Raw genomic sequence first — 13,197 nt, forward strand, 5'->3', positions numbered from 1 at the left:
CTGTAAGAGAGAGGTAGAGGGAGTTTCGAGAGACAGACACATAGAGGATAAGGTGATATGAACATGGAGCAGAGAGAGAGATGGAGAGAGATGGAGAGAGATGGAGAGAGATGGAGAGAGATGCAGCCACAAGCCAAGGAGTGCCAAGAGCCACCAGAAGCTGGGAGAGGCAAGGACGGTTTCTCCCTTAGGGTCTCTGGAGGGAGCACGGCCCTGCCTACACCCTGATTTCAAACATGTGGCTTCCAGAATTCAACTGTGAGAGAATAAGCCTCTGCTGTTTTACCACCAAGGTTGTTGCAATCTGTTACAGCAGCCACAGGACACTAATACACTGAGGGAAACTGTGTATTAAAAGAGTAGTCCTTAACCCACACAAACTTAGTAAAAGGGAAACCCTATATTATAAATAAAATATATCACTGAGACACAAGATATAATGATATAGTAAGCCCAATTTTTATAGCTGAAACTTTGAAGCAAATTACTCTATAAAATTTTACATGTAACACTAACAGATACTGAGTGATACAGGGGGACCTTATAAGCAGAAGTTTTACCTAATCTCTAAATATTCAGCTATAATAATAAAGTGCATTAAGCAAGAGATAGGGAAATAAATTAATTTTCCAAATCAAACTAAAAAGTGGCAGAAATTAAAAACAATTAAAATGCCTACAAAATACACGCGAGTAACTGTGGCTTCTGAAACTATACATCACTAAGTTTAAAGGATCCCACTATATGATCTGCTTGAATAGACAGAACCACCCAGAAACTGACAAAAAGGAAGAGAGTGACATCTGGGGAACTGTAAGCTACACAGGCCATAAAATTTGGAAGAGGTCGTTTGAAAAAAGGAAAACAATAAATCTTTACTATCTGACAGCCACTTGGTCATTCTGAGACTTAAAAAACCTAACTTCAATATCATCACCTTTAAAACTGGGATAGTGTCTACCTATCTCATAGTGTTAATAGCCCCCTCACAGGTTATCATGAGGATGAAATGAGATTACACACAGTGATGGTCCATGGTTTGGGTCACAGCTTATCTCCACAAACTAGCTGACAGTTAGAAAGCTAACTATACTTGCTTTCTGAATAAAAAATTTCAGGGAACAGTTATCAGATTTAAAAAATTGAAAAACATTTTAAAAGCATTTGGAGCCTCCTCCATTCTGCTGATATCCCGGGGTCCCAGCACTTACCACATCACTAGCACTGGAGAACTCATTATTAACCAGACTTTCAAGAGCCATCCACCGAACCGGCCTGTTTTCGTTGTCCCCCAGACAATGATAGTCCATAGGGAACAAGTCTCTGGAGAGGGCATTATCTGTGATCTTAACTTGAAGTGTGTCATCAATGCTGAAAAGTAGACATGAACATCAAATACAATTGAATACTGAAAAAATACGGACCACAATCACTCATAAATACAACACAGTTCCCACTGTGACTCACGGAGAGAACCCAAATTCAGGGAACACTAAATATCAAATGACAGTGACAAGCTCATGGCACCTACACACAGTTCCTAGCAGCCAGGTCTTTGTGGATGACTTCCCTTCTGGCCAGATAGCTCATTCCACAGGCAATCTGAATAGCCATGTGGACCAGGTCTTGTTGAGAAATTGCCTGTGGTAACAGAAAATGACAATGTTTGCAGTTAGCACAAAAACTTTGATGGTAGTTATTTTATTCCACAATCTTACTCCATCCCAAAGTACACCTACACACTAAGTTTTAAAAAGCTACTTCTTGACCAAGAACATGTTCCCACAGCTTCCTATACTTATACCTACTACAGTCCTTATCATTCTGTACTGTAATTTACCATTTACTTCACTCTCATCTGTTAGGTGTATCTCCCCAACATCCAGCATATACAGTAGCGGCTCAATAAACATCTGTTCAATGAATGCTGAATTCTAAGGGTAATATTTCAAATGTTTATTATTCAATAACTTGTTCTCTTCTTTTCCAATGTTAAGCTTTTATTAGGAGGTTATCCCCCGGGGACCATTTTCAAACTAATGCTAGTTTACAGCTCTCTCTGATGTGCTCCTCTAGGGCTAGTGTGCCAGGACTGTAGGTTGAGGAATGAAATTCTTCCCCAGGTGATGCTGGTGGGCTATGGCTGCCAACCACTTGCTGGAAACCCTGGCTACCAAATTATCACCCACAATCTACACCTCCAGCTACCACCAGCTTTTTTTTTTTTTTTTTTTTGTACAACATGGACCAAATGGCTCTGTAAGGTCTATTTCCATTCCTAGAAGGGAGATCTAGTACAAGTACCTTCAAAGAGTTAGGAGGAAAATGACTGAGATGGTGTCACAGAGGGTTTGAGGTGATTATGAATAATACACAATGGTTATACACGGAAAACCTTCAGCATCAGCAGAGTGTAAGCCTCAAGACAGGAATCACAAACCATCTCCCTCTAAATCAACAGGTTAGCAATATCTTCTGGTTCAACTTGAGTTTCTTTTTACAGACTTCTAAACAGTTTATATATAGGAATGCTAACATCTACCTTCAAAGATATTATAGAAGCTACTGGTAAATAACTGGTATTTGGGCAAATATTTCTCACCTGTGGATTATTGGCCTCTACTAATTTGCACTGCCGTAAAAACAATTTAAGATTCCCCCAATTCATGTAAGGCAATATCACCATGGGCTTTTCTCCTTCTTCTATACAGACATGGGTAATAGGAAGAAGATTTCTATAAAATAATAAGAAATCAGGAGAAACACAAGTGAAATCTGAAACTTCAGGGGGTTATTTTTAATAAAAACTGATAAAATAAAGATAACCTAAAACAAAACAAGAAAATCTCAAACTTACTTAAAAACATACAACCATTAAAAATGTAAAATTATAAATGCTCTTTTAGACTAGACTTTAATGTTTTCCACATATCCACTTTCCTGATAGGGAAAAATTATAAACTCAGAAGTTGTTTCCTGTGGACTAGATTCTCTTAAGACACACTCTATCCGCACTAAATCTCTACTCTAAAGGGTAATCAAAGGGACCTAAAAAATGACTTGAGCATGAGCATATGATAACAGCCCATTTGGTTCATTATCACGCTTAAAAAAAAAAAAAAAGGGCCCCAACGCAAGTCTGCAGAAAAGAATATGATAATCAAGAGCTTGAAACTGTCACAAAAAGCCAAGAAGTTCTTAGCAGGTCACATGGGATTTCTAAATCCTAAATTTACCATTTACTGTCTGTGTGACCATCTCTCTTGGCCTTAGTTTCCATACCTCTAACATGGGGATCCCACCAGCCATACAATGTTGCTGGGATATACAAATAAGGCCAAGCATGCAGTAAAAAAAAATCTTGTTCCTTTTAAAATCTCCATGGCACACATAAATACTTTCATCCTATTGCCTAATGACACCTCTTCCATTGGTACCCGGAAATAACTGTTAATTTTTCCCAAGGCTATGTAACTTTTTACGTAATTACCTCATTTCCCCCACTAAGCTGAAAATTCCTAGATGGCAAAAACTAAAGTGAACTCCTTTTTTACACCCAATGCTTTGTATTCTGTGCCACAGAAATAAGCATTTAATAAATATTTGATAAGTAACACCAAACAACAACCTGAAAAACATTCCTCCTCCTTAACTTGGAAAATTCTGCCTCTAAGGATATTAATAAGGAAATATTATTAAACATGTGAAAGCTATATGAACAAGGATAGTTAATGCAGTATGACTAGTAAAAGCTGCAAACAACAAGATTGTCCAAAAGTAAGGAAGTACAGCCAAATAATAGGATAGTATATAACAAACAGTCACAAAGGGATGCTACAAGAATATAAGTAAAAGCTTACTTATAGGAAAGCAAGATACAAAATTCACATGTTTGCAGGATAATTACAAATATGGTGGCAAATACAACTCTGCACAGAAGTATGCCAAGAGTTGTTGTTTTTGAGTTGTGAGACTTTAGATCATTTCTACCTTGCTTTTCTGTATTTCCTAAATTGTCTCAATTGAGTATGTATCTCTTTTAAAACCACAGTCACACAATTCTGGCCTAACAGTGCAGAAGTGAAAGCTGTGGGCCCCGCTCCTGCTGTGCAGGAGTTACTAACAGGGAAAGCACTGACCCTGAGGAGCCGGGAAAATGAGGACTCAGGGATCAGTAAACCTGTATGCGGCAACTTCTCTGTAAGGCTTCTGCTTGCATTACAGCCCAAGAGTGGCAGTGATGATTAGTCCCACTTTACAGGCGAGGGAATCCATGAAGGGGGTAAGGGGTAAGGTAATCTGCCAATGACAAACAGCAAGCACATAGAGGAAAAAATTCAAATCTTCATCTGATTCTAAAAACCTTGTGTTTTCCACTGGATCACTGGACATTCCCTCCCAGGGGAGCAAGACACACCAAGTCCCACACATACTAAAATGACTACAGCAGGAGGATGGAGGGAGGGGGAACTGGAGGAAGGCAGTCAAAGGTACAAACTTCCAGTTATAAATAAGTACTAGGGATGTACTGTACAACCTGACAACTATAGCTAACGCTGCTGTGTGATATACAGGACAGTGGGTAAGAGAGTAAATCCTAAGAGCTCTCATCACAAGGAGAAAATTTTCTTTCTTCTTTCTTTCCCTTTTATTGTATCTATATGAGAAGATGGATGTTAGCTGAACCCACCATGGTAATCATTTCACAATATATGTAAATCAAACCATCATGCTGTATGTTTTAAACTTATACAGTGAGGTATGTCAATTATTTCTCAATAAAAGTGGGAAAAAATGACTACAGCAGGTGTGCACTCAGGTTTAACTGAACCTACCATGATTTCAGGAGTAATGTGAAGAGCTGCCCAATCTCTTTAACCCTCCCAAAATTATTTCTCTGCACCTTTCCTCATGACTGAAATTCACTGAGCAAAGTTAAAGGAATCTGACCCAAACACAGGAAGTTTGCTGGATGAGATCAAATCATTTATTCTATCACCAGAGGATTAAAAGCCCTCCGGGAGAAGTAACAAGCTGCATGAAAATGTTTCAAAGAACAAATGGCTGCTCTTCGTTCTGCCCAGTTTATAAAGGAAAGGAAGATAAAGAGGAAGATCTGGGATCTATAAGAAGAGTGGATGAGGCAGAAGCAGGTGCTATAGAGGAAAGGCAGGTTCTGCAGGGACTTAAGGCAAGAACTGGTCCAGTTCTCAGTCTTGCCGAGCGTGCCTGCAGAGTGACAGCCATGAGGCATTCAGCAAAGTGCCCGTCATCAGGCACCCTTGGGCCAATGGAGAGTCAAACTACAAGCAGAAATAGATTGAGTACTTTTTATGAAGCACGTCTGATGGAATTTAAATAGATCGACAGCTATCTTTTATTTATACAGCTATTTTAACTAATAATAAAAATTATTCTCAAAAATTCCAGTGGAAAAAGGAATGAAAAGAAAGAATTTCAAGATGCTTTAAAATATTTCAACACTTTAAAACTCTTAATCATGGAATGTTAAAACATGAAGTAAACATGATGAATTACATACCAAAACTAGTTTTTTAAAAAAGGTAAAATCAGAAACCAGGTGTCATTTCTTGCTGAGTGTATTGAGTTTGCTTGATAAATTCTATAATATGATCACTGAATATCATTATTTCATTTTTAACCCTCATGCCTAGCAGTGTTCCAAGTGCAAAATGGGCACTTAATGAATGAGAACGTATGCATACACAGAGCCATGAACAGTCTAGACATCAGGGGTCAAAAGAAATGTGTTATAGGCCCTAGTCCCCTTAAAAATGAAATAAATTGCTACAGTGAGAAGAAAGAACCATATACTTTCTACATATTGACAATGTGTTTTTGCTCATTAAAAACCAGGAGTCCTGGTATCACTTTATGATGAGGAAGAACAATTAACCAGGATCAAACCATAACCTGCCTTTAGAAGACATTCCCTAATCACTGAATGTACAGTAACAAATAACCCTAATTCAGTAAGTCATCCCATTCCACCACCTAAGGGTATCCTGGGGCTACTATTTCATCCTAGTTGGATGCTGGAAAATCCTATAGCTTAAAGCTGCCTGAGAAAATGCTGCAAATGCTTGCTCTGAACATTTTTCAGCCAAAGCACCTTTGGGCTACTGTGGATATAAAACTGCTTCTTGAGAAAATCCTGGCTTTGTCTATATTTATCCCTGCCACCCACTTCTGTGCTGATGTGGTACAGACCCTTCATCAAGGTAAGAATACTAGCTAAGTACCTAAGTACTAGGTTAACATTACATACTAGTATTAAACACTCTGGTTCTTCCCGCTAGGGTCAGCATAATAAATCAAGTACTCCCAACATTGTCAAAAAGGACATTCCCAATTGATCATTACCCAGTTCTTGCTTTGTCACTCAGAGGAAACAAAATGTGGTTTTTTTATTTTTTAGAAAATATAGTCTAAAGGGTAAGTTATCTATACATTCCTCTGCAAATGAGTTCTATTCTTGGAATGAATCAGTGAATCAGGTCAATGGAAGGTAACATTCTTAAACCACATGACTTTAACCCTTCAAAAGGACATTTTTAGTCCCTCATTACTGTGCGGTCAATTTTTTTCAAAAGTCTCTGGCTTTTTTATTTTCAATGAAACTAAAAAGTATATCTGTTCATTATCTTAATCAATGTCCCAAGTATATGATAAAGCTAATGACATCTGTCTCAGAATGTGAAACCAGAAAAAGTTGTCTCCCCCAAGAAACGTGTACATTTCCTTCCCTTCTAATACTGAGATGTATCAAACTTTAATGTTTCCTTCAGCCTTGCTTGCCCAGAAGCTAAGAGTTGTTTTATGTTCAATCACATAAAAATAACTGTCTCCTTAACGTTGCCTTATTTGTCTTCTTTTCCACCATCACAATGCCAAAAAACTCAATTTCATTTTCATTACCATTTTACTGATCTTACTATAGCTGCCTTCTTTTTAGGTTCTCAAATTCTTTTGACTATGAACCAAAGTATAAATAAAATTCAAAAATAAAACTCTGCATAGTCATCTTATTTTTTGGCAGAACTCAAGTAACTGCTCAAAGTACACAGAAATTACAATGCATAATGCCTTTTGCACATGACTTTCTATCTTTTTTTTTTCCCGGAAGTCCATAAATATCTTCCAACAATGATGGTCACCATTCCATTTTTTAAACATATGTGATCAAATTTTCAGTAGGCACACAAATTAAGCTGACTATGTATAGTGCTTTAAAACAACAACAACAAAAACCTTGCCCAAACATTGATACTGCACATTGTGATACTATAATTACACCCTTTTTGGCTCAGAAGATAGAATCTCTTGTTATAGCTCTGTGAAAAGGACTGATAATAAGCTTTTAAAAAAAGTTCTTCCTATACAGAACTGTAAATATTTTTTAAAAATCATACTGCAAACTAATGAAAAGAGACTGGTTAAATAAAATGTGGTGCATCCATTCAACGAACTACTATGTAGTCTTTTTAAATGTGGATGTGAATTTATAGTTACTTACATGAAAAGTTAGATACCATTGTTTTGCCGTATCAAGAAGTGGGTTAACCTTGTTAAAGATAATGGTATTGTGATTATATAGAAAAATGTCCTCAACTTTTTGGAAAATGCATGCTGGAAATGCATTGAAAGTGCTGAGATATCCAATTTAGTTTAAAATACTTCCACACTTGCAAATATCTACCTGTATCTACCTAAATAGATGATAGATACATAAACATGCACAGCAAAAATGGCAATGTTAACCACCAATGAATTTCGGAGGTGGGCTTATTGGTGTCTATTATTCTTTTCTTTGGTACTCTACATGTTCAACATTTCATAACAAATATTTTTTAGCATACGTATATCATTATCCTATTTTTTAAAGGGAAAGATGCACATAAATATAAACTCTTTCCTGAAAGCTCAGCTATAATTATCCAGATGTGGGCTTACATACTCTTCTTTATATTTTACTGTGTTTTTAAATTTTGTGCAATGAGCATGCATTTCACTTTTATATTCAGGAAAAAATAAATTAAGTTATTCCAGAAATGCTTTCTATTAAGAGCACATTACAACATTCTTAAAAATGTAGCATACAATGCTACCATGCTTAACACTTAAATGCTGGGTGGTTTCTCCTCTCACCTGTGATGAAGACCTCGTAGCTTACAACTTTCAGTGAGCATCATTGTCACCTGAATTTCAGAAGCTTGATCTACATAAAGAAAAAGACACTGTCATATATAGTATGATAATATTATACATATGACATCAATATTTTCTGGTATTAGTAAGTAACTATCTCAGACTGTATGGTAAATTTCATTAAAAGTTACAGGCAAATCTAATTAGGTCTAGCCTAAAATTCTATTGTAGTAGGTAGAGTCTCACTGACAAGGTCAACATTTACAGATGCCATTAAGGATAAGTTTGACTACATAAAAATCAGAAATTAAATAAGGTTCCAGAAACAAAGTAGAGAAAGTAATAACAGGCTGGAAAAATATCTGTAACACATAAGGCATATAAAGGGCTGATTTCGTCTTTTTCCCCCTTCTTTAAAGAACTCATACGATAAGAAAAAAAACTGAAAAAGAGGCAAAGGATATAAACACATAGTTTACTAAAAAAACAACACAAATGACCAGCAAAATTAAAAAAACGACTTTCTGCCTCACTCCTCAGTAAAAAAATGCAAATTAAACTAGGAAATGCCATCTTCCTCATCAGACTGGAAGAGACACAAAAGTCAGCCACCTGCCAGTTTGGGCAGGAGTGTGAGGAAACAGGCTTATCAACAGGTGGGGGAAACAACAGCTAACACAATTTTTAATACCTTTTACCATCATCAATCCCACTGCTAAGAGTCTACTCACAAAAGCTCATCTGTATAGAACACAACAAGAATACTGTTCAATTATAACAGCAAAAAAAACTCAAAACGACCAAAGACCAAAGTGCCCATCACAGAGAGCTAGTTAAATTAGCACGTAAGAATACTATGCAGCTACCTTAAGAAAAAAAAGTCAGATTTACATGTACTGACAGAGGAAAATCTGCAAGACATATTAAATTTTAAAAGCAAGGTGAAAAACTGTGTTTGTGCGATCAGTTATATTTCAAAATCAAATTTATTTGGAAAATTAGATATATTTGGGTGTGTTTTTCTTCTTACTCACAGAGGGAATCATAAGAAATTGTTTACGGGAGTTACTTTTACCTTACAAACGTAAAATTAGAAAAAAATGACCACAGGAGTTCTGACTGGAGATTGTGGTGCATTTTACTGTTTTCTTCTTCTTACCTCTATGTGGTTAAACAAACAAAAAGAACTACTATTATATTAGTAGAAAAAGATTTAATTTTCATATAACAGCCCAAATTAGCATGATTATTCCATTTTATTTTTAGCTTCTGAACTCATGGTATTTGGTCCAGGTAACAAACAGAACTAAAATTGGCTTTTAGTTCAATGTTTTTGAAATAAAACATGATAATGCAAGTTACCAATATCTTTAGTCTGCACCTTCAAAAGAATTTGAAGCCATTAAATATTTGCACAAATCTACATGGATGCCTCCTCTTACAGGGACCACTGCTTTAGTAAGTATAGAGGATTTTCTCCCCTGTCTGAAAAGAACATTTCCATTAAGTGAATAGTATATTTTCATTATAAAATTGAAAATGAGTTTTAATTTTTAAAAAAATGGGTTTTAAATATCAAAAACAAAATTAACAGTATACCTTTAAAAATACTTTCAAAGAAGCCAATAATCGATTTGTATGTCAACGATAAAAAAAGACAGTAATAATAATTTATAGATCTTCTGATCAATGCAGTAAGAGGGAGAAGAAGATAGAAAGATGGGCAAAGCCAAGATACACCTCCCAGCCCTACCTAGTAAAATGCTAAACCAACAGTAAAATCCAGACCACTAAACTCAGGCACCATGATTATACACTCATTCCTTAAAAGTGGAGCTGTCGAGTCAACTCTACCCACCACCAGAGCCTCCCATCAAGCCTCTTAGATAGCCTCAACCACCAGAGGGCAGACAACAGAAGCAAGAAGAACTACAATCCTGCAGCCTGTGGACCAAAAACCACAGTTACAGAAAGATAGACAAGATGAAAAGGCAGAGGGCTATGTACCAGATGAAGGAACAAGAAAAAAACCCAGAAAAACAACTAAATGAAGTGGAGATAAGCAACCTTCAAGAAAAAGAATTCAGAATAATGATAGTGAAGATGATCCAGGACCTCGGAATAAGAATGGAGGCAAAGATTGAGAAGATGCAAGAAATGATTAACAAAGACCTAGAAGAACTAAAGAACAAACAGAGATGACCAATACAATAACTGAAATGAAAACTACACTAGAAGGAATCAATAGCAGAATAACTGAGGCAGAAGAATGGATAAGTGACCTGGAAGACAAAATGGTGGAATTCACTGCTGTGGAACCGAATAAAGAAAAAAGAATGAAAAGAAATGAAGACAGCCTAAGAGACCTCTGGAACAAAATTAAATGCAACAACATTCGCATTATAGGGGTCCCAGAAGGTGAAGAGAGAGAGAAAGGACCAGAGAAAATATTTGAAGAGATTATAGTCGAAAACTTCCCTAACATGGGAAAGGAAATAGCCACCCAAGTCCAGGAAGCACAGAGAGTCCCATACAGGATAAACCCAAGGAGAAACACGCCGAGACACATAGTAATCAAACTGGCAAAAATTAAAGACAAAGAAAAATTATTGAAAGCAGCAAGGGAAAAACGACAAATAACATACAAGGGAACTCCCATAAGGTTAACAGCTGATTTCTCAGCAGAAACTCTGCAAGCCAGAAGGGAGTGGCATGATATACTTAATGTGATGAAGGAGAAAAACCTACAACCAAGATTACTCTACCCGGCAAGGATCTCATTTAGATTTGATGGAGAAATCAAAAGCTTTACAGACAAGCAAAAGCTAAGAGAATTCAGCACCACCAAACCAGCTCTACAACAAATGCTAAAGGAACTTCTCTAAGTGGGAAACACAAGAGAAGAAAAGGACCTACAAAAACAAACCCAAAACAATTAAGACAATGGTCATAGGAACATACATATCGATAATTACCTTAAACGTGAATGGATTAAATGCCCCAACCAAAAGACATAGACTGGCCGAATGGATACAAAAACAAGACCCATATATATGCTGTCTACAAGAGACCCACTTTAGACCCAGGGACACATACAGACTGAAAGTGAGGGGATGGAAAAAGATATTCCATGCAAATGGAAATCAAAAGAAAGCTGGAGTAGCTATACTCATATCAGATAAAATAGACTTTAAAATAAAGAATGTTACAAGAGACAAGGAAGGACACTACATAATGATCAAGGGATCAATCCAAGAAGAAGATATAACAATTATAAATATATATGCACCCAACATAGGAGCACCTCAATACATAAGGCAACTGCTAACAGCTACAAAAGAGGAAATTGACAGTAACACAATCATAGTGGGGGACTTTAACACCTCACTTACACCAATGGACAGATCATCCAAAATGAAAATAAATAAGGAAACAGAAGCTTTAAATGACACAATAGACCAGATAGATTTAATTGATATATATAGGACATTCCATCCAAAAAGAGCAGATTACACGTTCTTCTCAAGTGCGCACGGAACATTCTCCAGGATAGATCACATCTTGGGTCACAAATCAAGCCTCAGTAAATTTAAGAAAATTGAAATCATATCAAGCATCTTTTCTGACCACAACGCTATGAGATTAGAAATGAATTACAGGGAAAAAAACGTAAAAAAGACAAACACGTGGAGGCTAAACAATACGTTACTAAATAACCAAGAGATCACTGAAGAAATCAAAGAGGAAATAAAAAAATACCTAGAGACAAATGACAATGAAAACACGACGACCCAAAACCTATGGGATGCAGCAAAAGCAGTTCTAAGAGGGAAGTTTATAGCTATACAAGCCTACCTAAAGAAACAAGAAAAATCTCAAGTAAACAATCTAACCTTACACCTAAAGAAACTAGAGAAAGAAGAACAAACAAAACCCAAAGTTAGCAGAAGGAAAGAAATCATAAAGATCAGAGCAGAAATAAATGAAATAGAAACAAAGAAAACAATAGCAAAGATCAATAAAACTAAAAGTTGGTTCTTTGAGAAGATAAACAAAATTGATAAGCCATTAGCCAGACTCATCAAGAAAAAGAGGGAGAGGACTCAAATCAATAAAATCAGAAACGAAAAAGGAGAAGTTACAACAGACACTGCAGAAATACAAAGCATCCTAAGAGACTACTACAAGCAACTCTATGCCAATAAAATGGACGACCTGGAAGAAATGGACAAATTCTTAGAAAGGTATAACCTTCCGAGACTGAACCAGGAAGAAATAGAAAATATGAACAGACCAATCACAAGCACTGAAATTGAAACTGTGATTAAAAATCTTCCAACAAACAAAAGTCCAGGACCAGATGGCTTCACAGGTGAATTCTATCAAACATTTAGAGAAGAGCTAACACCTATCCTTCTCAAACTCTTCCAAAAAATTGCAGAGGAAGGAACACTCCCAAACTCATCCTATGAGGCCACCATCACCCTGATACCAAAACCAGACAAAGACACTACAAAAAAAGAAAATTACAGACCAATATCACTGATGAATATAGATGCAAAAATCCTCAACAAAATACTAGCAAACAGAATCCAACAACACATTAAAAGGATCATACACCACGATCAAGTGGGATTTATCCCAGGGATGCAAGGATTCTTCAGTATACGCAAATCAATCAATGTGATACACCATATTAACAAATTGAAGAATAAAAACCATATGATCATCTCAATAGATGCAGAAAAAGCTTTTGACAAAATTCAACACCCATTTATGATAAAAACTCTCCAGAAAGTGGGCATAGAGGGAACCTACTTCAACATAATAAAGGCCATATATGACAAACCCACAGCAAACATCATTCTCAATGGTGAAAAACTGAAAGCATTTCCTCTAAGATCAGGAACGAGACAAGGATGTCCACTCTCACCACTATTATTCAACATAGTTCTGGAAGTCCTAGCCACAGCAATCAGAGAAGAAAAAGAAATAAAAGGAATACAAATTGGAAAAGAAGAAGTAAAA

General features: G+C 36.4%; 1 protein-coding gene across 3 annotated transcripts in view; it reads right to left on the bottom strand.

Moving 5' to 3' along the window:
- RYK (receptor like tyrosine kinase) overlaps positions 1-13,197 on the bottom strand; it is a 110,429-nt gene that overhangs the window by 23,464 nt on the left and 73,768 nt on the right. For all 3 annotated transcript variants that reach the window (XM_082460674.1, XM_082460673.1, XM_082460675.1), the window contains exons 10-13: positions 8,170-8,239; positions 2,603-2,735; positions 1,532-1,641; positions 1,212-1,371 (exon numbers count right to left, since the gene is read on the bottom strand). In XM_082460674.1, coding sequence (XP_082316800.1) covers positions 1,212-1,371; positions 1,532-1,641; positions 2,603-2,735; positions 8,170-8,239 — 473 coding nt within the window. The remainder of the gene's footprint in view (positions 1-1,211; positions 1,372-1,531; positions 1,642-2,602; positions 2,736-8,169; positions 8,240-13,197) is intronic.

The sequence above is a fragment of the Balaenoptera physalus genome (genome assembly GCF_965194825.1).
Source record: "Balaenoptera physalus genome assembly, chromosome: 4".
In the NCBI taxonomy this organism is placed as follows: domain Eukaryota; kingdom Metazoa; phylum Chordata; class Mammalia; order Artiodactyla; family Balaenopteridae; genus Balaenoptera; species Balaenoptera physalus.